The following is a 22,807-nucleotide window of genomic DNA, read 5'->3' as shown; positions in this document are numbered from 1 at the left end:
GTACGTGACGTCGGCGCGTTAAGTGAAAGTGTAATGGCAATACTGCCTTCTACACCTACCTTAGCTACGCGCGCTGCTCCAGTCAAGTCTTGCATAGTGCACATGAGTATGACGGTATGCGACTGCCATAAATAACGACCCGAGTCGACGATGAGTCCGGCGCAAGATGGGCTCTCGCCTCGAACAAAAGTCGAATCTCGTGAGGAAGAGGATCGAGAACCATGACTTCAATAATGAGGAGGGCGAAGAGTATGGCGGCTCCGCATTTGGGGGCTTCTCCGACTACTTCCGCCGCAAGAAGATCAAGTTGCAGAACCTGGATGCCCAGCTCCGTGCCGACTCCGGCGACAAGCCGAAGATCTTCAAGGGGATTGTGTGTCATGTTAATGGTAGGTGGTGGCCTCACTTGTCGCTGTGCCAATAGCATGTTATGTCCAATACAGATCAGATACTAATATGGCGACAGGCTACACCCAACCTTCTTTGAATGATCTACACGTCATGATCGTGCAGCATGGCGGTGGCTTCCTCCAATACCTTGACGGCAAGACAATGGTCACTCACGTAAGCACCTTCGCATTCGATATCGTAGCCTGCCATTGCTGACAATCACTCTTTAGATCATCGCCAGCAACTTGACCCCAAAGAAGAAAGAAGAGTTCAAGCGGTATCGAATCGTCAAGCCAGCGTGGATTGTGGATAGTATCAAAGCTGGCAAACTTCTCCCTTGGGACGAATATCGAGTTCTAGACGAAGGGGTCGGGCAGAAAGTTCTTGGATTCCAAAACGGCAGCGTGGTCAGCCAAGCGAGCCGGAGGCCACAGGGCTACAAAGAACAAAGCGACACGAGTTGGTATACGAGCCAACTGAAAGCTCAAACGCAGGGGAGCGCAAAGCCGCCGACTCGACTTGCGCAAACAATATCTCCAGATGAGATTGAGGATGATGAGACTTCTCTGCCGGAAATTACCAGCTCCATGGAGGAAGCTTTGTACGAGGCTGAACGTGAAATCCAAGACTCTCCCCAGAGGCAACTGGTGGAACCTCAAACGGAGTTGGCAACACCACCACCCTCGAGTCCCGCGGCCCTGACAGCGGGAGAATCTAACGAAGCTCCAGAAGATCCACCGGCAGCCCAAGAAGCTGAGGATGATCAGAACTCAGCTCTCCGCTCTCGAGAAGGCTCGCAAGAGCCAGACTACTCGATGGCCGTTATTCGCGATTCGAGAAAGCTTAAAGACATTCCTGCCGCCGAATTTGCCAAGATGACTGCTGAAGAGCACAACGCGCTCCTGTTATCGGATCCCAAAATCCGCAGATCCACCGTGGTTCATCCCGACTTCTTGGAACAGTACTACCGCGAGTCACGGCTACATCACCTATCGACCTGGAAAGCGGACTTGAAGTCACAACTACAAGCGCTTGCCGCACAGCAGTCCTCCACGCAGAAGGCCAAGATGAAGCGCTTGCCAGGCCAGAGACGCTACATCATGCACGTCGACTTCGACAGCTTCTTCGCCACCGTCTCCATCAAGAAATACCCTCAGTACAAGGACAAGCCGGCGGTGGTTGCCCACGGAAACGGCTCGGGCTCAGAAATCGCTTCGTGTAACTACGCTGCGCGGAAGTTTGGGATCAAGAATGGAATGTGGATGAAGCGAGCGCAAGGTCTGTGTCCCGAGCTTAAGATTCTGCAATACGACTTTCCTGGCTACGAAGATGCAAGCCGCAAGTTCTACGACGCTATTCTTGCTGCAGATGGTATTGTGCAGAGTGTGAGCATCGATGAAGCTCTCGTCGACATCAGCGCCATGTGCTTCGCCGCTTCCAACTCCGACGGCGTGAGTCGAAGAGAAGGCTCCGTCGACCGAGAACAGGCGAGGGCAGATGAAATCGCCCAGAAGCTCCGCGCTACTGTGCTGGAGAGGACTGGATGCGAAGTCTCTGTAGGAATCGGGGGCAACATCCTCCAAGCCAAGGTCGCTCTTCGCAAAGCCAAGCCCGCCGGTCAATATCAGCTCAAACCGGAAGAAGTGCAAGACTTTATTGGCGAGCTCGAAGTGCAGCAACTTCCTGGCGTCGCTTGGAGTCTTGGAGGCAAGCTTGAGGAGATAGGCATTAAGTTTGTCAAGGACATTCGCGAGGTCACGCGCGAGAAGCTCATCAACACACTCGGGCCAAAGACCGGCGAGAAGCTCTGGGAATACTCGCGTGGCATCGACAAGACGGAGGTGGGCGATCAAGTCGTCCGGAAGTCGGTCTCCGCGGAAGTGAACTGGGGCGTTCGATTTGTGGATCAGGGCCAAGTGGACGAGTTCATGCATAGCCTGAGTGGTGAACTTCACAAGCGATTGGCCAAAGAGCAAGTCAAGGGCAAGCAACTCACGATGAAGGTCATGCGTCGAGCCGCCGATGCGCCTCTCGATCCGCCCAAGCATCTAGGCCATGGCAAGTGCGATACTTTTAACAAAAGCGTACAGCTGGGTGTGGCTACGAATGATACGGCTGTCATTGCTAAAGAGGCGATTGCGATGCTGAAGTCTTTTGCAATCTCGCCAGGTGAGCTCCGCGGTATTGGGATTCAGATGCAAAAACTTGATGCCATCAAGTCCGGACCCGCAGGCGTAGTCGACGGCAGTCAACGTCGGCTACCATTCAAGGTCGGACAAGCTGCGAAACCTGTCGAGATCGAGCATTCGAAAGAGCAGGATTCGATACAAGATGATTTGAAGACGCCGGAGAAGCCTCGCATGGCAGATGTCAATCAGCCATCTGTTGCAATTCATCCGCTCAATGCCAGCACACCAACGAAGAAGCAGCTCAATACACTCGGCACACAATTTGTCCTGCCCACCCAAGTCGATCCAAGCGTGCTTGCTGAGCTCCCGGAGGACATTCGAGCGAGGCTCGCAAAGCACGTCCAACCCAGCAAAGAGCCTATCACCGAATCTAAAGCACCCGCGACACGCTCGAAGTCAGCTTCACGAGATCAATCGCCCGCCATCACCCTTCCCACCCAGTCTCAACTCGATCCAAGCATCCTAGAAGCTCTACCAGAAGATGTGCGCGCTGAAGTCCTCGCGTTCTACCGCACGTCGCCCCGCAAGCCCGGCGGAGGAGGCCAGGCCGTACTGCCTCAATCCCCTCGAAAAACACGCACAATCCCACCCACACGCCAACCACTCACTCGCAAGAAACGAGGCGCCAGCTCGCTAACAAGCAAACTAAAGAGCCGCACCACTAACAACGACCCAACCCTCACGCAAGCCAACTTCGTGTCTCTCTCACGTCGCCAGGCAGGCAACGACGCAGCAAGCGGCACAGACACCGAAACTGACGCCGCACCAAATCACCAGACCCTCGACCCCAACTTCCTCGCCGCCCTACCACCCGATCTCCGCACTGAAGTCCTAGCCCAGCAACGCCAGGAGCGGCTTCAGCGCACAGGCGGCATCGACCTATCACTGCACCGCTCGCGACGGAACAAAAAGAAAGACGACACGGGTCCCATCGAACGCCTTCTACGACTGCCTCCCCCCACCCCCAAACCCACGTTCACAACGCAGAAACTGTCTGAGCTGCCGGATTTGCGACAGGCGGTTAAGGCGTGGTATGCGGAGTTTGCGGACGAGGGCCCGTACGAGGAGGATGTGGGTGCGCTGAGGAAGTATTTGAGGGATGTGGTTGTGGAGGAGAGGGATGTTGGGAAGGCGGTTGCGGTTGTTGGGTGGATGGGGTGGGTTGTTGGAGAGCATGAGGGGAGTGAGGAGGTGGGGGAGATGTGGGCTGCGGCTTTGGAGAGTGTCAAAGAGGGTGTGAGGGAGGGGGCGTTGGAGAGGGGATTGGGGAGGGTGGATTTGGGATAGATGGCTAGCACTTATGATACGTGGGCGGGTTTTGGTCTAGAGCGCTCACAGGGTATTCGATCTTATTAACGTTACAGCAAAGTATAGTCCTTGGTTAGAGGGACATGCTCAAACTCCATTCTCAAACTTCACCTTCTTCGCACCGCCTGCTTCGCCATCCACCTCCTCCGCCTTCCTCTTTCCCTTGCCCTCCCCTCCATTCGCCCCCGCATCTTCCACCTTGGGCTTCTTCCGGTGCTTCACCAGCCCCGACAAATCATTCGCCTTCGCCGTCGCCTCCTGGATCCTCTTCTGCTGCTCCGCCTTGCTCTCCCCAAGCAGATCCCCCAGCAAACCCCTCACAGGATCGCCAGCGTCCGGGGCACCAGCAGGTCCCGTCACGCCACTCAAAGAAACAGCCGGATTGCGCAAGTCCACGAGCCGCAGCTCCATCTCGGCCATCATTTCCTTCACATCGGTGATGGAGCGCTGCTGCTCTGCTTTCTTCGCTGCGTCGGTGATGCCCGCGAGCGACCCTTCTTCTTTCGCGACGCGAAGGGCGCAGGATGCGAGCGCCTTTTCCATCTCGTTGGCGGCTTCGGCGCGCATCTTTTCGTCGACTTGGGCGGGTTTGCTGTTACTGTCCTCCGTGTTGCCCTCGTCGCCGTCGGAGGTGGAGGTGACGGAGGCGAACTCGAGCGCCAGGGAGAGCTTGAAGTGCGCTTCGGCCACGAGGCTACTTTCTTGCGGGTAGAGTTCGATTTTGAGAGCAAGCGATTCGCGCGTGTCCATGATGGCGTCTTGAAAGCGCTCGTTCTCCAGTGAGATTTCGGCTTGGAGGTCGTGCGTGTCGGCTAGTCGCTCCTTTAGCTGTCGCTGCTCGGGTTTCTCGCTTGTGCCTTTGCCGCCAGCTGCTTGGGAGGCTTCGAGTTTGCGGCTGAGCAGGATGCGCGCTACGTCGAGGACTTCGAAGGCGGTCGCGAAGTCGTCTTCTTCCTCTTCTGCTTCGGCGTCTGCTGCGGCGTCGCCATCATCTTCTTCCTCCTCCGAGTCGGTGAAGTTTTCGTCGCCGGTGATCTGGAAGTATGGCTTGGATGCTGCGTCTTCCTTCTTGACGGGCGCGCTGTTCTCTTCCACAACCGCCTCCACCACGTCTTCCGCCAGCTTCTCTTCACCATCTTTCAGCGCATCGCTGATGACACCAGCACTGCTGCCCGCTCCGTTTGCAGCGCTCGCACTGGCGCCCGCCTGCGACACCTTTCTCTTCTTTCTCTTCGGCTCCTCGCTGCCAGCGACCTTGCCGCCAAGCACGTCCGAGTTGGCCACAGCCACGTGGTACAAACATCGACCGTATTGGTAGAGCAGGTCCGCGTTTTCCAGTGACATTTCTCCGTTGATCTCATCCTGAATCTCGGCTGCTTCACTGAATGACTCCGCAGCGGCGCTGTAGTTCTTGAGTGAGTATTGCTGCGTAGCTGCGGCCTTCAGTTGGTCGAGTTTGCGCATGAGTTCTTCTGTAGTCGCGGGGTTTGCGGTGGTGGTTTCTTCCGCCGCGGCGGACTGTTCTTCGACTGACATGATGGCGAGATGGATTTGACTGTGTGTGCTTTACTTGTTTGTGGTGTTGACCAAGGGGTGGTGGAAATGAAGAGGAAGCGAAGTAGGAGGTGGAAGGGTCTCCCATTAATAAACTCGTGACCCCGCGTCAAACGACGCGTCGCGTCTCCCGGCCAAATTCGGACCGCTTCAAACCTCACCTCTACACTTATGAAAAGATAACTTGCTGGAAACAGCATTGTCTAAAGAACATTCTGCAAACCATGGAGACGTCGCAAAGACCACCGCCTCATCTGGCATTCTCCTCTTCACCCGCATTCGCCACCCCTTTGCATCCCATCCCGAACGCGCAAGCAGCGCGACCACCACCTCCACCGGCCTTCAAACCATCCATTCCCACCGTCCTCCCCATCTTATTACCTCCACCGACTCTACGGCCCCTCGCCTTCCGCACTTTCACCAAGAAGCACAATCTCACCCTCACCTCCTCCGCCTTGCAAGCACTCGCCACCTTCATCGGTCGACACTGCGGTTCAGCATGGCGAGAAGAAGGCTCGGGAGAGAAGGTTCTGGAGGAAGTGGCGAAGCTATGGAAAGCCGAAGCCGGTGCTGTCATAGTTGAAGACGGCGAGAAGCTCAAAATGATCCTCAAAACACTGGAAGGGGGTATGAGCGGAGGGCGGATAGGTCTGGCCAAGACGACCAGCAATCTCAGTCGCCAGAGCAGCTTCGCCTTTAGTCACGACAACGTCGTTGATTTGGCTGCTGAATCACACAGACCCAGTTTGGACGGCCATCGGAATAGCAGTTTCGGCATGAGCAAATTGCAGGTGGAGGAGGAAGAGGAGGGCGAGGAAAGCGGGAATGATGCGCGGGCCTGGCTCAATGTCATCTCCGCCTTCCAGCAGCCTCGTCTCTCATACGATGTGGATAAGAAGCATTTCACCACGCTCACGAGCAAACCTTCCCTCTTTCCCTCCGCCTCGCACAAGACCACCCTCTTTCGGGAAAGATACCATGTCATCCAGCAACGTCTCCTCCGCAACGAAGCATTTCAGACGCCGTCTTTCGGCTCAGGCACCACCACCTCGCTCGCCCGCAACGGCCCTTTGAACGAGCAAAGATCTTACAAACTCACGCCCATCGCGAATCTACTTGGCCGAGGTGGAAGCTCCCATCTACTTCTGGGAATGCTGGCGGTTGCCCCAGCTGGCACTCTTGCCTTAAACGACCTATCGGGAAGCATTTCCCTGGACTTACAGCATGCAAAACCCATACAAGGCGAAGACACCGCCTTCTTCTGCCCGGGAATGATAGTTCTAGTCGACGGAGTGTACGAAGAAGATTGGGCAGGTGCCGGTGCCAGCGGACTCGGCAACACTGGTGGTGTGGGTGGCACGATTGGTGGTAGATTCGTAGCCTTCAACATCAGCGGGCCCCCGGTAGAAAAGCGCAACATCTCACTTGGAATTGACCTGAAGAGTAGCGAGGTCGGCGGCGGTTTCGGCTGGGTGGATTTCCTAGGCTTTGGCTCAGAAAGAGCAGTGGGGAGTCGAATGCGACGACTCGAGCAGCGACTTCTTGGCCCACAAGCTGGAGAGGCGGGTAGGCAGGAGAGAGGGAAGATGGTCGTCCTCGCCGAAGTCACGCTCGACCGACCCGAGACCTTCGCCGCCCTCCGCAAAGTCCTAGATCACTACATCCGGTTTCCTGACGAACCGCCGATGACATTCCTGCTGATGGGAAACTTCACCTCCACGGCTGCCATGGCAGGCGCGAGCACTGGCTCCATCGAGTATAAGGAGATGTTCAACGAGCTCGCCGCGGTGCTGGCAGAGTATCCCACCTTGCTTCGCAGCAGTACATGGGTTTTCGTGCCCGGGGATAACGATCCCTGGTCTTCAGCCTTCAGCGCGGGAGCCGGCGCGCCCGTACCTAGAAACTCAGTGCCAGATGTTTTCACCAGTCGAATCAAGCGCGCATTCGCGACTGCCAAAACTGAGGCCGGCGCTGGCGTGAAGAAGGAGGGAATTGATGGGGAGGCCGTATGGACGAGCAATCCCACGCGCTTGAGCTTCTTCGGTCCGGTGCACGAAGTGGCCGTGTTCCGGGACGATCTTTCTGGACGCTTAAGACGGAATGCGGTCAGAATGGGACAGGCAGTGAAACCGGATGACCCAGCTGAGCGAACGAACGGTAACAGCGCCGTGTCACAGCCCTCCGGCGACGACGACATTACCATGTCCGGCGCTTTGCCTCTCCCGGCCGAGTCGCAAATGGACACAGAAGTCGCAGAAGCAATGACTTTCGACCCTCCGGCAGCAGCAACAACAGAGGGTGAAGACGACTTCGGCACACAAGAAGGCAAGCGAATCATCCTCTCCCTCCTCCCGCAAGGCACCCTCTCCCCCTTCCCGCTCACCACGCGTCCCACGCACTGGGACTACAGCAGCGCGCTCTCGCTGTACCCGCTACCGCACGCGCTCGTCCTGGCGGATGCGGACGCGCCGCCTTTCGCGGTCACATTCGAGGGATGCCATGTGATCAACCCTGGACGGCTGGTGGGTGCAGGGGCGGGCAGGAGGAAGAAGGTGCAATGGATGGAGTATGATGTTTTTGGGAGGAGGGGAGTGGGGAGGAGCGAGTGGGTGGGATAGATGCGGTGCATTTACAGTGATCAATGCCGATGTGCGATTGCAAGCAATTCACCCGCCGTGCAGTTTACGAGCGCTCTTACTTTGTATGGCTTTGTCGCAGCCCCGCAAGGTGGGATCATGTACAGCCCGCATCTCCCCTCGGGATAAAAGAGCTCTAGAGGGTCTGGGGCAGGCGCACGTCAAAGGGCCTAGTCTTCAGCTAAGGGCGACCAGGCGCATTCTCATTTCGGGAAATAAGACTACACGCCTTGCATGCCCGCGCCAAGCTGCTGCATGTCCAGCAGGCCTGAACAGCTTCTTCCACCTCTCACAAAAAGGAATGTCAAACGGACTGATCGTGGCCTTGAATTGCATCCCCATCAAGACGTCTGCTTGACTTCCACGCCTACCTCCGTTCAAAGAAAGATCCACGAGGTTGGAGGAGCATTGATCTTTTTTAAGATTTGATTGAAACATGCTCCCCCCGGCAGAATGGACCCGCCGCAAGGGCAGCACACCGTCGCGGCGCACGGACGCCGCGCCCACGTTACATACGGAAGCGCGTTAGTTAACGGGTAGTTGGATCTCACATGATTGATGAGAGCGGCCGAGGGCCGGTGAGCTCTTATAGCGGACGCGGTCCACGTCTTTTGCACAAAATGAGTCCATTCGACATGCCTTCGCCGTGATTTACCTTGAGGAAACCAATTCAGCGCAGTATTCATACGCATAGCCTTGCGAGCGAGCGGTCATCCACTACACCCCGAGCCCATCCCAAAATCCTCAACTCCCACCCTCAAAAATGGGCCTCCTCGCCCACCTCCGCGACAAACTCGAACTCTACAAACTCGAGCAGAAATACACCAAGCGGACGAAGCGCAGCGGCTACGTCTCCGGCGCGCAATACGTCGACGGCGAGTACGTCTACTCCGCCACCTCGCTGCCGCGGGGCACGGCGCCGATTACGCTCAAGGCGGGCCCGGCGGGCTACGACTCGGCGGCGGGGGGAGGGTGGATGGAGAAGCGCGATTCGACTGCGCGGGTGAAGCAGATTTTGAAGAGGCAGTCGGCGATGTTTTAGGGTTGGTTGGTTTGGCATTGGAAGATGAGATGTGACAAAGGGGTTGCTGGGATTGCGACTCGCCTGGATTGAGGTGCTGAGGAGAGTCGTGTGGTTGACGACTCCGAGGGCCCGCGCCGAACTCGACATCGACGCGTAGAGGCAGATCTGATCGAGGGAAGTCTCTCGAGCCACCCCAGGCATGGGGCGTGTTGGATCAAGCCACCGAGCCCATACCCAGTGCGTTGGTCGAGACATTGAAGCATCGATTGAGCATTAGCGAAAGCATTGGAAAGCAAGTAGAAGAGAAGATACCATAAATAGACGGAATTGTAAGCTGAAAGCACGCTGCACGAACCCACGCAAACTTCCCTACCGCATCCTTAAAAGATCAGAAGAGCAAATGCTAATAAGCGCCCTCACGCCTGCAAAGCAAAGCAAACGACAACGCTGTACAAACGAGCGTGAGAAGGGAGAGTCATCCATTGGGGGGGTATCTCAATGTCGTCCATCCACGTGAGCAAGCAAACCAAACATTCAGACCTATTACTCCCGTCCGCAGATAGATAAGTGTGCGTGCGATCCCACGAAGCCCAAAGCCAGAAAGCGAAACAGAAACATCGTGGCTTTCGTTCAAAAGTCGTATGCTGAAGAGATTGAAAGTTTGCGACAAGAGGCGAGTGATCCGGTGTTGAGGCCGACAGGCAGGCTATGACCGCTCGACTGCGCGGTTCTCGCTAGTTGCCACGGCCACGAGTGCATTTAAGCGACCCATGTCGTTGTTGTTAGGCCGTGGTGGTGAGTAGGAGTTGTTCGCAGGAGCGCCAGCGGCGGCGTAACGTGGATCATTGTGCTGCGCGGCTTGCAAGTCGTATGTCTGGTGCGGTGGAGGTGGTGCGGCAGGCGGATGATGATGGTGAGGATGAGCATGGTGATGGTTGGGGCTGGTATGAAGGTAGGACTGGAGGTCAAAGTCAGTTTTCAAGGTCATCATTGGTGCTGCTGCTGCTGAGAACTGATGTCGTACCTTCTGCTGCTCATCATGTGCGCTGCTGGCATAGGAATCTGCGGCTATGCTGCCGCCGTGCGGGTTGATGATCACCGGATGGTACTCGGTGCCTTGCGAGGTGCCAGGCGTGGGTACACCGTCACTGCTTCCCGAGTCTTCCGGCGAGCGGCGTGGTACTGCATGGGGCGTGACGGGACCACCCACAGGGCCGCCATACCATGCCTGGCGTTTGTTCCTGCGTGGCGTTACTGGCGATTCGGCAGTAGAAGTCCGTGGTGCTGGCTGGGCGTGCGGGTCCTGGTGAATCACGACTGGTTGTTGAGCACCGATGTACGCCGGGGGACCGAGCTGTGGCGGCTGCCTGGCTTGCCAGTGCACATGCCCTTCTTGCAGAGTATCGTTGGCGGCTGCAATGTCGAGACGCGTCAGATTTTGGTGGAGTCCGGCATCAGACGGCCGTCCGGAGCTTGGAGGGCCAGACTCGATCGCCATGGGATCGGGTGGGTGTTGACTGGCTCCGGGAGGGGCGTGATCGAAACTCTCGATGCCCGGCAGTCTGGTGACTTGGCTGGCGGCACGTTGATGTGACGGAGCAGGTCGGTGGTCATCCGGGGTCTGCTGGTACGATAACCCGCTGGTTGGCGGTCGCTGCGCGTAAATTGCGTAACCGGAGTAGGTGCCGGGATGCCATGTTCTTCGTCGCATCTCCAGCTCAGTCTCTGAATCTCTTCGACTGTGAGAGAAGACGGAGCTGGTAGGACTTGCTAGAATACTACTGGCTTGGGAATATCCACCCGGACTTGCGGGCGGCATCGGGCTGTAATACATCGGAGGCGGGTAGTTGCTGGCGCTCGGATGCTGGAAAGGAACGGGAGCGATTGGCACTGACGAACGTCGACTGTGGCGTGGGCCGTTGTAGTAAGACGAGCGCGATATTGTGGATACCGGAGATGGCATGCCAGATTGGAAACGCGGACTGCCTTGCCCGATGGAGAAGGTAGTGGAGGTTGGTGTGCTGAGCTGGGATGGCGACTGGTTGTAGTAGGGATATTGCTGATGGCCAGGACTGGCCATGGCGTTGTTGTAAGATTCCAGAGACAGTCGCGCTCGCGCGGAGGCGTCCGAGGCCATAGCGAGTGGTGGTGGTCGTTTTCTTGTCTCCTCCGACCCACCCAGGCTGGATGTGGTCGAGCCAATGCTTGAAGTCGACAGATTCCGACTGTGTCCTCGACTAGGTGGTCCGTTGCTGCCGGTCGTCGACGCTCGTGAGCGATTCGTCGGAGGTCGGACCCGGTCAGTCCGGATTTGACGCTGAAAGCGAGTGCTGGTGGCGGCAAGTGAGTCTCCCGGTATCTCCTCGTTCATGTGAACCGTCTGCGCATGCTGACGAAGGTTGTCGAGTCTTGAGAAACGGCGAGAGCAATGGCATTGAAAGGGTCGTTCCCCGGTGTGTTTCCTGAAGTAAATGTTAGCCAGGGACTCGGATGCACTCGATGCTATACACGACGTACCGAATGTGTCTTGCCAGATGTTCACTCCGGGTGAAGCTAAGTTGGCAGGGTGGAAACTCGGTGCAAAAGAAGCGCTGCCCCTTCTTCTTCTTGGAAGGGCGTTGCGAGTCGCTTGTTACACTGTCAACGTCGGATCCGCCATCTTCCCCCATGTTGTCGTCATCGCCTTCTGCCATCTCGGTATCCTCGCCGACGATTGACTGCGGCTCGGGGGAGCGGTGCATTTCATCGCGCTTCAAGGACGATTGCGGCGTGGTGGGGAGGGGGGCTTCCCGTCGAGCGGGAGTGGTGGGTTGATCGAGGAATGTCGGTGCCGCGAAACTTTGCCGTGTTGGGGTATTTGGTGTGTGTTCTTCGCTCTTGGAGTGGCTTGATGGTCGGTCGGAGGGTAGGGTGGCGAGGGTCGGGGTGGTAGGGGTTTGGTCGCCACTGGCCATCGATCTGTCGAGCATGGTCTCAACGGTTGAGGCGGTCGCCATCTGGCGCTCGCTGCTCAGGCGCCGTCTGCGCCTGATATTCGCAGAGTGGAGTCGATCGAGTTCCGGATCATGAACTCATTTCCGTGTGGTACTGTTGCTTTGGTGGTGCTGGTCGAAAGCAGCCCTCGTCGCAACTGGTGGGGAGGCGGATGACGATGGGGCGCCGGATGATAGCGGTGATGGCGCAGCGAACATTACCTAGCCGCCCAAACACATCCAAGTGGCAATTAAGGAAAGACTCGAAGAATGCAGCCGGAGTGGAGGGTGCCACTCGCGCAGTATACCAAATAATCGACGGCGTAGGGAAGAGGGCCGTATGATGACGAATAGGATAGAGAAGAAGAGTGGACAGAGCGGGTGGGGAAGGATGGAGGAGGGAGGGAAGCGGACTCCAGCCACGCGATGCAATGATAAGCTGGCCGCCACCAGCCGTGCCGTGGGGGGGAAACGGACGTGACAACACACCAAGCAAAAGGTTGCGCAACAGAAACGAAGCGCCCTGCCGCGTGAGGGAGGGAGGGGTGAGGAGAGGGCAGGATTGGCGGGGGGCGCACGGTGGGTCGGGCGTACATCTCACCAAGACTCTTGGATCTCCCGGTCATACTTTAACCTTAGCACAACTTCCGTGGTTGGCCTGACGGTGCTGCCACGGTCTCGGAGGTCGCGTATTGCCAACACCAGAGTCGCATTGTCCCGCATCTGGGACCTGACCTGGTCCCATCCTGCCGCTATCCGCGGAGTGTTGAGGGTGCATGGTGACATGTGAGAGCCGCCTTTGACCCACGTCCCGTACAATGTACTGTACATGCTTGCAGCATGTGCCTAGCGTAGTGGGGCACGTAAATCGCCGCCAGGCACAATCCAGGAACGGGCCTGCACTCCAGGTTCTCGAGTCATCCGGCTGATTAGTAACGGAGGCCGTCGCGCTTCTCACAGCCCCGGCATCATTGTTCTCCTTGCATCCCCAGGTCATCTGCTTGTGCGTTGGCTCTCTCGGGACAGCAATGATCATTGCGGAAGTGCATAGCTTGACGTACAGTGATCCTGGGGCTTGCCGCTGGGCTGGGTGGAGATGGCGGTGGACACTAGCTGCCAGAATGATCACATGCGCGATTGGTTGAGACAAGCAACGCTCGCGAGCAAGGGTAGAGCTTCTGGCTCGCGTCTCATGCAAAGGCTGGCCGCCCGTAGAGGCAAAAGCTCTTGTGGGCTGTTAATAGCCACGAGTAGCTCGCCGCCGGAACAACCAATCGTGCGACAGCTCAGCCTGACGTGCATGCACTAGACTGCTCTGTCCGTCTCGCAGCTGCAAGGGACCTGCAGGTCTGGCTTCATCTGCCAGTGCTGCCGTCGGTGCTGCTGTATCTGCCTTTCTCGGATGGAATCGGCATTTGCGACGACTCGTGATCCTGGTTGTTCTGCATCCATCGGAGGATAAAATGCTCGCTTAAACCAGCACCTTGTGGCAGGATTCGGATGACGTCTTTTCCGTGCGTTCATCGGTCTGAAACGGTGTGGCGGCAGCTAGCGTGCCTCCGGAGCCGGTTCCTGCCCTCGAATAGACTTCCCGAAAGACAGACTACGTGGCGTGACATTTGTAGTGGAGCGTAGACTCAGAGCTCACCTCGTATTGCTAGACGACATCTCCATTACATGCGCGGAGCGGTGGGTGAGTGTGTCGAGAGCAGATGCGCGTGTGGATTGATGCCTCCCGAGCTGTGTAAAGTTGCACCGTCCATCACACGTCGATCACCGATCTGCTAGCATGAGAAACATGCTGGTAGAGACGAGGCAGGGAGCTTGATCAGACTGCGTGCAAAGACGCCAGGGACAAGATGCCATCACAGGCACAGAAAGCGACTCGGACGCGTATACGTCGAGTAACAACATGAAGGACGACTGAGATGCAGGCAGGCAGATCGGGGTGAAGATCAAATTGAGTTTCCGTTGTCACGCGCCGACATCACTCCCTCTCCAAACGGCAAGAGCGAGGCAGTCGCGTTCCTTCCTCATTCGGCGGTGTGTGTGTTGTCCTAAACTCCACACACCACGCCCAATTTCCACCATGTCGCGCCCACATTCCTCTCTCAAACATTCCATACGCCGAAGCCATGGCGAAGACGGCTGTCAGAGCGATTGATCTTCCGATCAAGGTGCCCAAGAAGGGGCAAGTCGATTACAACCGATGCACCTTCGAGGAGCTGCAAGCCTTCGTCGCTGCCCGCGGCCTAAAACACCAGGCAAGATCCACGCGTTACGCGGCGCGTGAGCTCATCGTCACCCTGCAACGCGCCGACGACAACCCGTCGTTCCCCTACTTCTTCGAACTCGCGCCGGAGATGAGGAACCGCATCTACGATGAGCTCCTGGTCTTCGATCCCGACACCGGCTTCGCCCACCCGCAGATCCTCGCCTCGTGCCGCGCAGCCAACAATGAAGCCAAGAACATCATGTGCACCAAGAACGTGGCCGTCGTTCGCATCGACTTCGGCATCATGCCAACCTACGCAGGACATGTCGACCACAAGGTCTCGATGGGCGGCCCGCTTGCTCGCGCAAACACGGAGCACCTGGAGTTCTTGATCACCGGCCCGATCCGGTGGCCTCGAGCGCTGTTGAAGTTCGAGCACGTACAAGTCGACATCCGCTTGGGCTACGGTTCGCTCGGTGTCAAGCGCATTCTACGCCGTAATCAAATGAACGGCGCCGTGGCCACACTCGGCTCATTCCTGGAAGAGAGCGAGCGCCTCAAACGCGTGACGGTGAAGGGTGATTTCGACGCGGTCCTGAAAGGCAATCACACAACGACAACAGAGCTCGTGTCGATGCTCTACCCCATCAGTCGCCTCTACGCGAAAAAGGCGCAGTGCGACTTCGTCTTCAAGGGCTTTCAAGCGTGCCGCGAGGTTGCCCGGGCGTTGATCAACAACGCAAACGCACACCACGACTTCTACCAGACCACCTTCCTCCGCAAGCTGGCCCTCGTCGGCCTCGAACTCTACCATATCAGCGAGCTGGGTGAGCGCAACGTTCCTCGCGGAATCGGATTCGGACTCTGCAGCAACGATCTGGAACAAAAAGTTCGCGCTATCGAACCGGAGCTGCTCCGCCTCGGCGGCGCGCTCTACGACAACATCGAAGACGAGAAGAAGCTCATGGAGTGTGCCGACCGTGCTGCGAGCCTGTACACCGAGTTTGCGAAGACGGGCATCTTGAAGAGAAAGGCTGCTCACCAAGAGAAGTATGGTTCTGAGCATACTTGTGCATCTTGCGAATTCCATCGCGTGCATCATATGAGAATCAGATCGTTCCCGGAGGAGGAGTGATGGAGAACATCGATGAGGCACACGGAGGTTTCAAGCAGATCAGCGTGATAAGAGAGTACCGAGCCAGGCAGGAATTGGGAAGCATCGACAGGGACAGGACAGCCATGATGAAAGAGTCCAACGCCAGTAATGACTTGACGAGCATGGAGAGGAACATGCGATAGACATGATGAATAAGCTCGAGACCAGACACGAGTAGGAAAGCATCGGAAGGAACCAGGCGGCTGCACTCGGTGGAGTTGGAAAGCGTCGCGTCAAACCAGTGGATAGCAACGACCAAAGAGTTCATAGCAGTTCCAATCCTCACTTCAAAGCCTTCGCCTCCGCCCCCTCCTCCACAAACAGCATTTCCTGCGCACTCCACAGCTCCGCGTAAATCCCATCGCTGTCCACCAACTTCTCATGCGTCCCCTGCTCCGCCACCCGCCCATCCTTCAGCACAATAATCACATCCGAGTCGAAGATGGTGCGCAGCCGATGCGCGACAAACACGCTCGTGCGCGCCTTCTCGCGGATAATGCCGTTGATATTGCCGAGCAGCGCCTGCTCGGTATGCGTATCGAGGGCCGAAGTGGCCTCGTCGAAGAAGAGGAGGGGCGGGTCTTTGAGCACCAGCCGCGAAACGGCGAGGCGCTGCTTCTCGCCCCCGGAAATCATCATGCCGCGCTCGCCGACCATCGTCTGATACCCGTCGGGCAGGCGCTCGATGATGTCGTGGATCCTAGCCCGTTTGGCAGCGGCGGTGACGGCTTCGAAAGGCGCATCCATGTCGCCGTATTGGATGTTGTGGGCGATGGTGTCGTTGAACAGCGGCGTATCCTGCGGCACGACGCCGATGGTTCTGCGCAGCGAGTCGAGCTGCACATCGCGGATATCCTGCCCGTCGATGGTGATGCGGCCTTCCTGCACATCGTAGAAGCGGAAGAGGAGGCGTAGGATGGTGGATTTCCCGCAGCCCGAGGGCCCGACAATCGCCACTTTTTTGCCGGCGGGAATGGTGAGGGTGAGGTTCTGGAGGATGGGGCGGTCCGGGCGGTAGCCGAAGGAGACGTTTTCGAAGCGGATTTCGCCGCCTTTGTTGAGGAGGAGGGGCTGCGCGTCGGGCTTCTCTTTGATGGCCACGTTGACTGTTTGCAGGTTGAACAGCGCTTCCATGTCGAGGAGGCTTTGGCGGAGCTCGCGGTAGACGGAGCCGAGGAAGTTGAGGGGCACGGAGAGTTGGAAGACGAGCTGGTTGACCATGACGAGGTCTCCGACGGTGAGGTTGCCTTTGGCTACGCCTTGCGCGGCGAGGTACATCATGCCGGTCAAGGCGGTGCTGAAGATGAGGTTCTGGCCGGTGTTGAGGTATGCCAGCGACGTGGCGACTTTGATCGAAGCCTTTTGGTAGCTCTGGAGGGCCGCGTCATAGCGCTTGCTTTCAAAGGCTTCGTTGTTGAAGTACTTGACAGCCTCGTAGTTGATCAGCGAGTCGACGGCAACAGTGGCGCCTTTGTTGTCTGCGGCGTTCGCTTGCCTTCGGAACTTTGTCCGCCAGGCGGTGGTGGAGATGGTGAACCAAGAATACGCAGCCATGGTGGCGGCGGTGATGGCCGCGAACTCCCAGCCGTATTGCCAAGTGAGGATGCCGCACACCAGACTGATCTCGAAAGCGGTGGGGATGATGTGGAAGACCATGCTGGTGAGGAGAAAACTAATCCCCTTGGTGCCTCGATCGATTGCTCGAGTCAGGCCACCAGTCTGTCGGGTCAGGTGGAAGTTCAGGTCCAACTTGAGGAGATGATCAAAGACGCTGCTGGCAACCCGGCGGATGGCGTTTTGCGCCACGCTGGCAAAGATGGCATTGCGGAACTCATGGAACAGCGTAGCTCCAATGCGAGTGGCCCCGTAGGCAAAGATGGAAACGCCGGCCACGGTGACGACGGTGGAGGAGGTGGTGGCCCAGTCGATGTTCATCGAGTCCACGATGTTCTTGAAGTAGAAGGGGACTTGAACATTGAGGATCTATACACGCTATCAATTGCGCGCGCTCTACAGTGCGTATAATGAGGATCGGGACCAACCTTTGCGCCTATCAAGAGCCCAACGCTCAAGCCGACTCGGAAGCGCGTTCCAAAGTGGTCTTTGGGCCAGATGTATTGCACCATGTTCTTGATGATGCCCCAGTCTATCGCCCGCTGCTCTTTCTTGGAGATGGCTTGTTCGGCAAGTATCGTGGCATGCGAGGGCGTCGCAGGCTGTGCAGGCTGCTCCTTCTTCGCGCTCTCCGGCTTGACGAGCTCTCCGGGGGAGTGTTTGGCCTCGGCGGCATCTTGTTGGCCGACTGGTATCCGGGCATCGGATTTTCTGTGCAGGGGAGTGGTCGCAAATACTCGTCGAGCGTATCTTAGGGAGTGGATACGGGTTGCGGTAGACAGGGCGATTGGCACGATGGGCGCAGCGCATGGGCGGTGTGCCGTCCGCAGACAGATGCGACTAGCCAGCATCGTGTATGCGAGGCTGTCGGGCCTGTTGATGCGTTACCACTTTCCAAGGGAGTTCATCACAATGAGGACATCGTAAAGCGGCGCATGGCTCGTATGGCAAATATAGAGGGGAATAATAGACCGGGTGAGGCGTAGAATGCGTAAGATGTGGGGGATGGAGGAGGGAGTGAAGTGCTCGAGAACCTTACGCCCATCACGAATCGCGTCGTGCTTGCCTGAGGCAGGACTTCAGTCGCCTTACCTCTTCTCCTCACGGATGCCTAAGAGCTAGTCACCTACATACGTCTGACAGATGATCAATAACAGGCTTTGCTAACACATTTCGCATTAAAATGCCCACAAGTCCCACGTAAATTGACAGCTAAGTCCTTTCCTCGTCTCTTGTCTCTCGTCTCCCTTTTGCTCTTGCATTGAACCTGCATCGTCTTTCAATCGACCTGAGCATCCACGACTCACCACACTCAACTCCATGGCCTCAGCATACCCACCGCCGACTACAGTCGGTGAGGCTCCATTTTCCGCCCCAGGCCTCGACCAGCCCTGCAAAACCGCCTACTCCATCTGGGGCAACCTCGCCGACGGCATCCCGCTAATCTGTCTGCACGGCGGGCCTGGCCACCCCTCGCAATACATGCGCCCCCACAGCCTCCTGCACACCAACCACGGCGTCCCAGTAGTCCTCTACGACCAACTCGGCTGCGGCAAAAGCACACGCCTCCCCTACAAACGCGGCGACACCGCTTTCTGGACCATCGACCTGTTCATCGCCGAGCTGCGCAACCTGCTCTCCGTCCTCGGAATCCAGCGCTTCGATCTCCTAGGCCACAGCTGGGGCGGCATACTCGCGACGAGTTTCGCGCTGACGCAGCCGCCTGGGCTCCGCAAGTTGATGCTCATGAGCGCCCCGCCGAATATCGCCCGGCGCGTGGCGTCTACGCGGCGCCTGCGGAAACGCATGCCGGAGATCGACGAGGTGATGACGCGGTGCGAGGCGGCCGGCACGACGGACAGTGACGAGTATCGCGCGGCCAGAAAGGTCTTCTCGAGCCGCCATATTTGCACGCTTGACCCCCTTCCCTTTGACTGGGTGGACGGGATGGGGGAGGACAACACCGTGCCGGCGACCATGCTAGGCGGCCTCATGGCTCCCGGCCCCTTGGGGTCATACAACGTTGACGCCCGGCTGCATGAGATCACGGCAAAGACGGCACCTGGCGGCGTGTTGGTCACTAACGGCGAGAATGATACCAGTCAGGATGAGGTGGTCCGGCCTTACTTTACGAATATTGCGGCGAGGGTTATGTGGATTAAGTATACGAAGAGCAGCCATACGCCGCTCTTCGAGGAAACGGAGAAGTATATTGCGGACGTCGCCGCGTTTCTGTCCAGCGCTTGAAGGTCATCGTAGGTAGAGAGAAAGATTAGTGCTTCATTATTGGCTTGCAGAGCCAGTCTGATGGACGATCAAGGTGACAATCTATGGGTATCATTCCCTCCAACGAAGAGAGATATAAAAACGGGCAATCCTCACCGCCTCAAACTCCCCTCCCACCGATAACTCTTCCTCCTCGCCAACCTCCCACCCCCTTCAGCTCCACCACAGCAATCCTACTGCTGCTGACGAGCATGCTGTCCACTGCCTCCGCCCTCACTACTCCTCCCACTACCAGCCGGCAAAAAGCCCGCCAATCCGCCCGCCTGCGCCGCCCACCCTCCAAACCAAGTACTGCGATTCGCCTGCTTGCGCGCCTTCTCCTCGTCCGCCTCCTGCACAAGGCGCAGAGGCCGCGGCTTGGAACCCATCATAATGGCGCCGGTAGGTTTGGCTTCTCTGTCTCCCGAGCTGGCTGTGCTGAGGGGTGGAGACGAGGGGCCGCTGGAGCCTTCTCCCGTTGACAGGCCGAGGCCAGCGGGGTCGAGGAAGTGGGAGTCGGGCGGGGGAGGGATGGAGTTGAAGGAGTTGCGGTTGGAGTTGCGCACGGGCCGCTCGGGACTTCTCCCGCCTCGCGAAGAGTAGGAGGAGGAAAGCTTGGAGTCGACGTGTGCTTGTGCCATGTTTTCTTTGTCGCGGTCTGCTTCGCCTGCTATGCTGGGCGCCATGCTTCCTGACGACGGCATGCGCGGGCTGCTGAAGTAGGATGCTCCTCGGCTGGAGGGCGCGCTGAGGCCGGGGCTCAGAGGGCCTTGAGGTCCTGGCGAGGGGCCTTTGTACATGTTGGTTACGACGGTGGCGGCGGGCCACTCGGAGCGCGAGCGTCGGTGTCCTTGGCGGGTGGAAGCGGTGCGACCGAGGGGAATGCTGGGTGCAGTGGTGGGATTTTGGTGGACGGTGGCTTCCTCTGCTTGCTGGTCGCCCGGCTGGATGATTTGTGATGTGGGCCGCGCAGGCTTGCGGCGCAAGACACTGCCTGCTCGTTGGAGGAAGCCAGAGGGTTGGTGTCCGTCGTCTGATGGTGCTTGATGTGGTGGTGGAGGAGGTGGGGGAAGCTCCTTCTCCGTGGTACTCGCGACATGGTTTGCGAACTTTCGGCTTGCTGCTCCTGGTCCGGCCATGAGATCGGGCGTCTTATCCAAGATTGCTTCGAACTGCTCATGCTGCAACAGGCGGGAGATGATACTGTTAATATACGTCGTGAGGGCCTTGTTCTGGTCTTTGAGGGTGTTAACCTCCGCCCGAAGGATTCTGACGCGATGGTCGGCTGCCGAGCTGTCGGCGTCGTTGATATCGCCCTCGCCTTCGAAGTCCTCCAACTCCTCTGCCAGACTTGTTCGAGCCTTTTGTGGTGATGAAGAGGTCGCGCGAGAGTGAGAGTCGGTGTTGGAAGGCACGCGTAACAGATCCGACTGCACGAGATCGCCATTGAGCGTCTTCTCCGACAGCAGGAGTTGAAACGACTCATTCTCCTCCATCAAGCGCGCGTTTTGCATCTTGACATCGTACATGTCCTTCTCCAGCTGGTGCAGTGTGCCACCGCCGCGATTCTCCAGCTCTACGAGCTTGATCTGCGCCTCGGCGAGCTCGAGGCGAAGGCTCTCGATGATCTTATCCTTCTGCAAGACCAGCTTGGAACTCTCGCGGGAGTCGCTACGACTGAGTGACGCAGGCGGGGCGAAGTGTCGATCTCGACGTTCCTGGCTCGGAGAGGCGTCGTCGCTTCTCCAACTCGACGTGCGCGAGACGCTTGGCCTTCCTTCGTGGTCGACCCCAGCACGCTCCCGCAGTTCTCTTTGCGCCAACGTCTCCCTCAAGCGCTGCATGTTCTGAGTCAGAGCCTCTCTCTCCGCCGTGGACTGTTCGCGTTCTCGTGTAGCTTGCGATCGCTCTACTTCGTACGTCTGCTCCAGTTCCCTCCTCGTGCGCGCGGATTCCTTCTTCTCCGCCTCCAATTGCTCGACGCGCTGGGTATGCTCGTGAACACTCTCCTCCAACATCCCTTGCTCCTTCAATGCTTCATCCAACTTGATCTGCAACACTTCTCCATGCTTGCGCGACTCCTCCACAGCGGCTTCCGTTCGCAGTAGCTTGTCTTGCAACTCGTCCAGTCTGGCTTGGAGTTCCGCCTTCGCGTCGTCATCGGTCTCACTGCTGCCTGCCGATGGCGCGGGTTTGCGCGCGGCGGCCCGCGCAGAGACGGGAGTCGCGGTGCCGTTTCGCACCGATCTGCCACGACTGACACTACTCGGCGTGCTTGAAGGGGCCATTCTGGAAGGACTGCGATTTGCAGGGGGATTCGTTGTGGCGGCAGGGGTTCGTCGATCAGATGATGTTGGCGTCGGCTTGGAACTCGACATGGTAGAGACGACTGTTATCGACGGAAAGGGATTGTTGAAACCATCTGAAGATATGCACTACGCAGTGCTGACACCTGAGAGTGTATGCGACGCGGCCTTCGAATGGCTAAAAGTAGCGTGGCAGTGCGGCGGCAGGGATGAGTAGGAAGTGGGAGGGAGGGAGGGAGAGGCTGCTGAATAGCGAAGAGTGTAGGATGATTGCGAAGCTGTTGCGAAGAGATGCTGACCGGATCCAAGATGGCGAGTTTGTTTGTTATTTGAGTGCCAAGGGGTTGTTGTGGAGTGGAGTGGGAGGATCGACGTGATGAGGTTTGGTAGGAGGATTAGACAGAGCTGCGAGGGGGTTAAAGTGCCGATTGGCTTGGGATTCCGCAGATTGGCGGAGCGACAACCTCAGGGTTCACGCGGTGCGTCTCGTTCGCATCGGCTGGTCCTCTCTATTCGTGCATTTCCATTCGTAAGAAGAGCGATGCTGAGTGGTATCGACAAGCGTGACGCGATGATACTCTCAGAATATTCATAAGTCCAACATCTGGTCGTGTACGTTTGCATACACGTGAGAGTCACTGACATGTGATTAATTGCCATCACGTGCAGCCGCGAGACGCAGGCGGATGGCGCCGAAAGTCTAAAGCTTCAGCCCGCCTCGCATCTCCAAAACTTTCCCACGTCGAATGCTTTCGACGGGATCGGCTAGGCGCAGTAACACGCGCAGAGTGAAGCTGAAGTGGATGCTGAAGGGGACAGACAAGGACATCCCTCATCCTCCCAACCCTCCCCTTCATCCACCCCGAACCACGCAGAAACGTTGCCCAACATGGACCTCCCAACCTACGTTTCCGACAACCTGATCAAACTGGTCGGTGGCTCCGAGCAGATGATGGTCGACTTTGTCATCCAAACCGCCAAAACGGTGAAGAGTCCCTCCGCCTTGTTCGACAAACTGTCGGCCATGTTGGACGCCTCCGAGGATACTGACCTGCGCCGCTTCAGCGATGATCTCTTCGCTCGCTTGGCCAAATCGAGCAGGAGGGAGAGCAATGGAGCGCTGCCGAGGAAGGAGAAGGTGAAGGAGGCGAAGAAGAAGTATGCGCTTGTCGATATGG

The 22,807-nt window shown here is 57.7% G+C and overlaps 9 protein-coding genes across 9 annotated transcripts; 4 read left to right on the top strand and 5 right to left on the bottom strand.

Annotated features, from left to right (window-relative positions):
- The first annotated feature begins 42 nt into the window (after positions 1-42).
- BDY17DRAFT_2959 (uncharacterized protein) lies at positions 43-3,986 on the top strand. Its single transcript, XM_033733375.1, has 3 exons — positions 43-389; positions 467-564; positions 621-3,986. The coding sequence occupies exons 1-3, from the start codon at positions 167-169 to the stop codon at positions 3,864-3,866; spliced, it is 3,567 nt and encodes a 1,188-aa protein (XP_033593654.1). The 5' UTR covers positions 43-166; the 3' UTR covers positions 3,867-3,986.
- BDY17DRAFT_288307 (uncharacterized protein) lies at positions 3,806-5,495 on the bottom strand. The gene has a single exon (XM_033732171.1). It carries the CDS (start codon positions 5,421-5,423, stop codon positions 3,975-3,977), a length of 1,449 nt encoding a protein of 482 aa, XP_033593653.1. The 5' UTR covers positions 5,424-5,495; the 3' UTR covers positions 3,806-3,974.
- A 170-nt stretch (positions 5,496-5,665) lies between these two features.
- Positions 5,666-8,059, top strand: BDY17DRAFT_244828 (DNA polymerase alpha/epsilon subunit B-domain-containing protein; the record flags this gene model as incomplete). Its single annotated transcript, XM_033730572.1, has 2 exons — positions 5,666-7,690; positions 7,739-8,059. 2 exons carry the CDS (start codon positions 5,666-5,668, stop codon positions 8,057-8,059), a joined length of 2,346 nt encoding a protein of 781 aa, XP_033593652.1.
- Positions 8,060-8,638: 579 nt separating this feature from the next.
- On the bottom strand, positions 8,639-9,411 carry BDY17DRAFT_288305 (uncharacterized protein). The gene has a single exon (XM_033732170.1). The coding sequence runs from the start codon at positions 9,354-9,356 to the stop codon at positions 8,835-8,837; it is 522 nt and encodes a 173-aa protein (XP_033593651.1). The 5' UTR covers positions 9,357-9,411; the 3' UTR covers positions 8,639-8,834.
- Positions 9,412-9,807: 396 nt separating this feature from the next.
- On the bottom strand, positions 9,808-12,097 carry BDY17DRAFT_306523 (uncharacterized protein; the record flags this gene model as incomplete). Its single annotated transcript, XM_033735037.1, has 2 exons — positions 9,808-11,563; positions 11,619-12,097. The coding sequence occupies 2 exons, from the start codon at positions 12,095-12,097 to the stop codon at positions 9,808-9,810; spliced, it is 2,235 nt and encodes a 744-aa protein (XP_033593650.1).
- A 2,111-nt stretch (positions 12,098-14,208) lies between these two features.
- Positions 14,209-15,423, top strand: BDY17DRAFT_306522 (uncharacterized protein; the record flags this gene model as incomplete). Its single annotated transcript, XM_033735036.1, has 1 exon — positions 14,209-15,423. The coding sequence occupies one exon, from the start codon at positions 14,209-14,211 to the stop codon at positions 15,421-15,423; it is 1,215 nt and encodes a 404-aa protein (XP_033593649.1).
- A 303-nt stretch (positions 15,424-15,726) lies between these two features.
- On the bottom strand, positions 15,727-17,909 carry BDY17DRAFT_243878 (ABC transporter-like protein; the record flags this gene model as incomplete). The annotated part of the gene is made up of 2 exons (XM_033730477.1): positions 15,727-17,427; positions 17,487-17,909. The coding sequence occupies 2 exons, from the start codon at positions 17,907-17,909 to the stop codon at positions 15,727-15,729; spliced, it is 2,124 nt and encodes a 707-aa protein (XP_033593648.1).
- A 469-nt stretch (positions 17,910-18,378) lies between these two features.
- Positions 18,379-19,305, top strand: BDY17DRAFT_314313 (Alpha/Beta hydrolase protein; the record flags this gene model as incomplete). Its single annotated transcript, XM_033735805.1, has 1 exon — positions 18,379-19,305. The coding sequence occupies one exon, from the start codon at positions 18,379-18,381 to the stop codon at positions 19,303-19,305; it is 927 nt and encodes a 308-aa protein (XP_033593647.1).
- A 212-nt stretch (positions 19,306-19,517) lies between these two features.
- On the bottom strand, positions 19,518-21,611 carry BDY17DRAFT_244194 (uncharacterized protein; the record flags this gene model as incomplete). The annotated part of the gene is made up of 2 exons (XM_033730508.1): positions 19,518-19,902; positions 20,020-21,611. 2 exons carry the CDS (start codon positions 21,609-21,611, stop codon positions 19,518-19,520), a joined length of 1,977 nt encoding a protein of 658 aa, XP_033593646.1.
- Positions 21,612-22,807: the final 1,196 nt, after the last annotated feature.

Source organism: Neohortaea acidophila (genome assembly GCF_010093505.1).
Source record: "Neohortaea acidophila strain CBS 113389 unplaced genomic scaffold BDY17scaffold_1, whole genome shotgun sequence".
NCBI lineage: Eukaryota > Fungi > Ascomycota > Dothideomycetes > Mycosphaerellales > Teratosphaeriaceae > Neohortaea > Neohortaea acidophila.
Note: the sequence above shows the minus strand (reverse complement) of the source record. Positions and strands in the feature narration are given on the sequence as shown.

Excerpts from the sequence above, each read along its gene's own strand:
- BDY17DRAFT_2959 (XM_033733375.1), top strand. The coding sequence starts at position 167 with ATGGGCTCTCGCCTCGAACAAAAGTCGAATCTCGTGAGGAAGAGGATC. Across the intron at positions 390-466 it reads GATTGTGTGTCATGTTAATG|GCTACACCCAACCTTCTTTG; the intron begins GTAGGTGGTGGC and ends ATATGGCGACAG. Across the intron at positions 565-620 it reads GCAAGACAATGGTCACTCAC|ATCATCGCCAGCAACTTGAC; the intron begins GTAAGCACCTTC and ends ATCACTCTTTAG.
- BDY17DRAFT_288307 (XM_033732171.1), bottom strand. The coding sequence starts at position 5,423 with ATGTCAGTCGAAGAACAGTCCGCCGCGGCGGAAGAAACCACCACCGCA.
- BDY17DRAFT_288305 (XM_033732170.1), bottom strand. The coding sequence starts at position 9,356 with ATGTCTCGACCAACGCACTGGGTATGGGCTCGGTGGCTTGATCCAACA.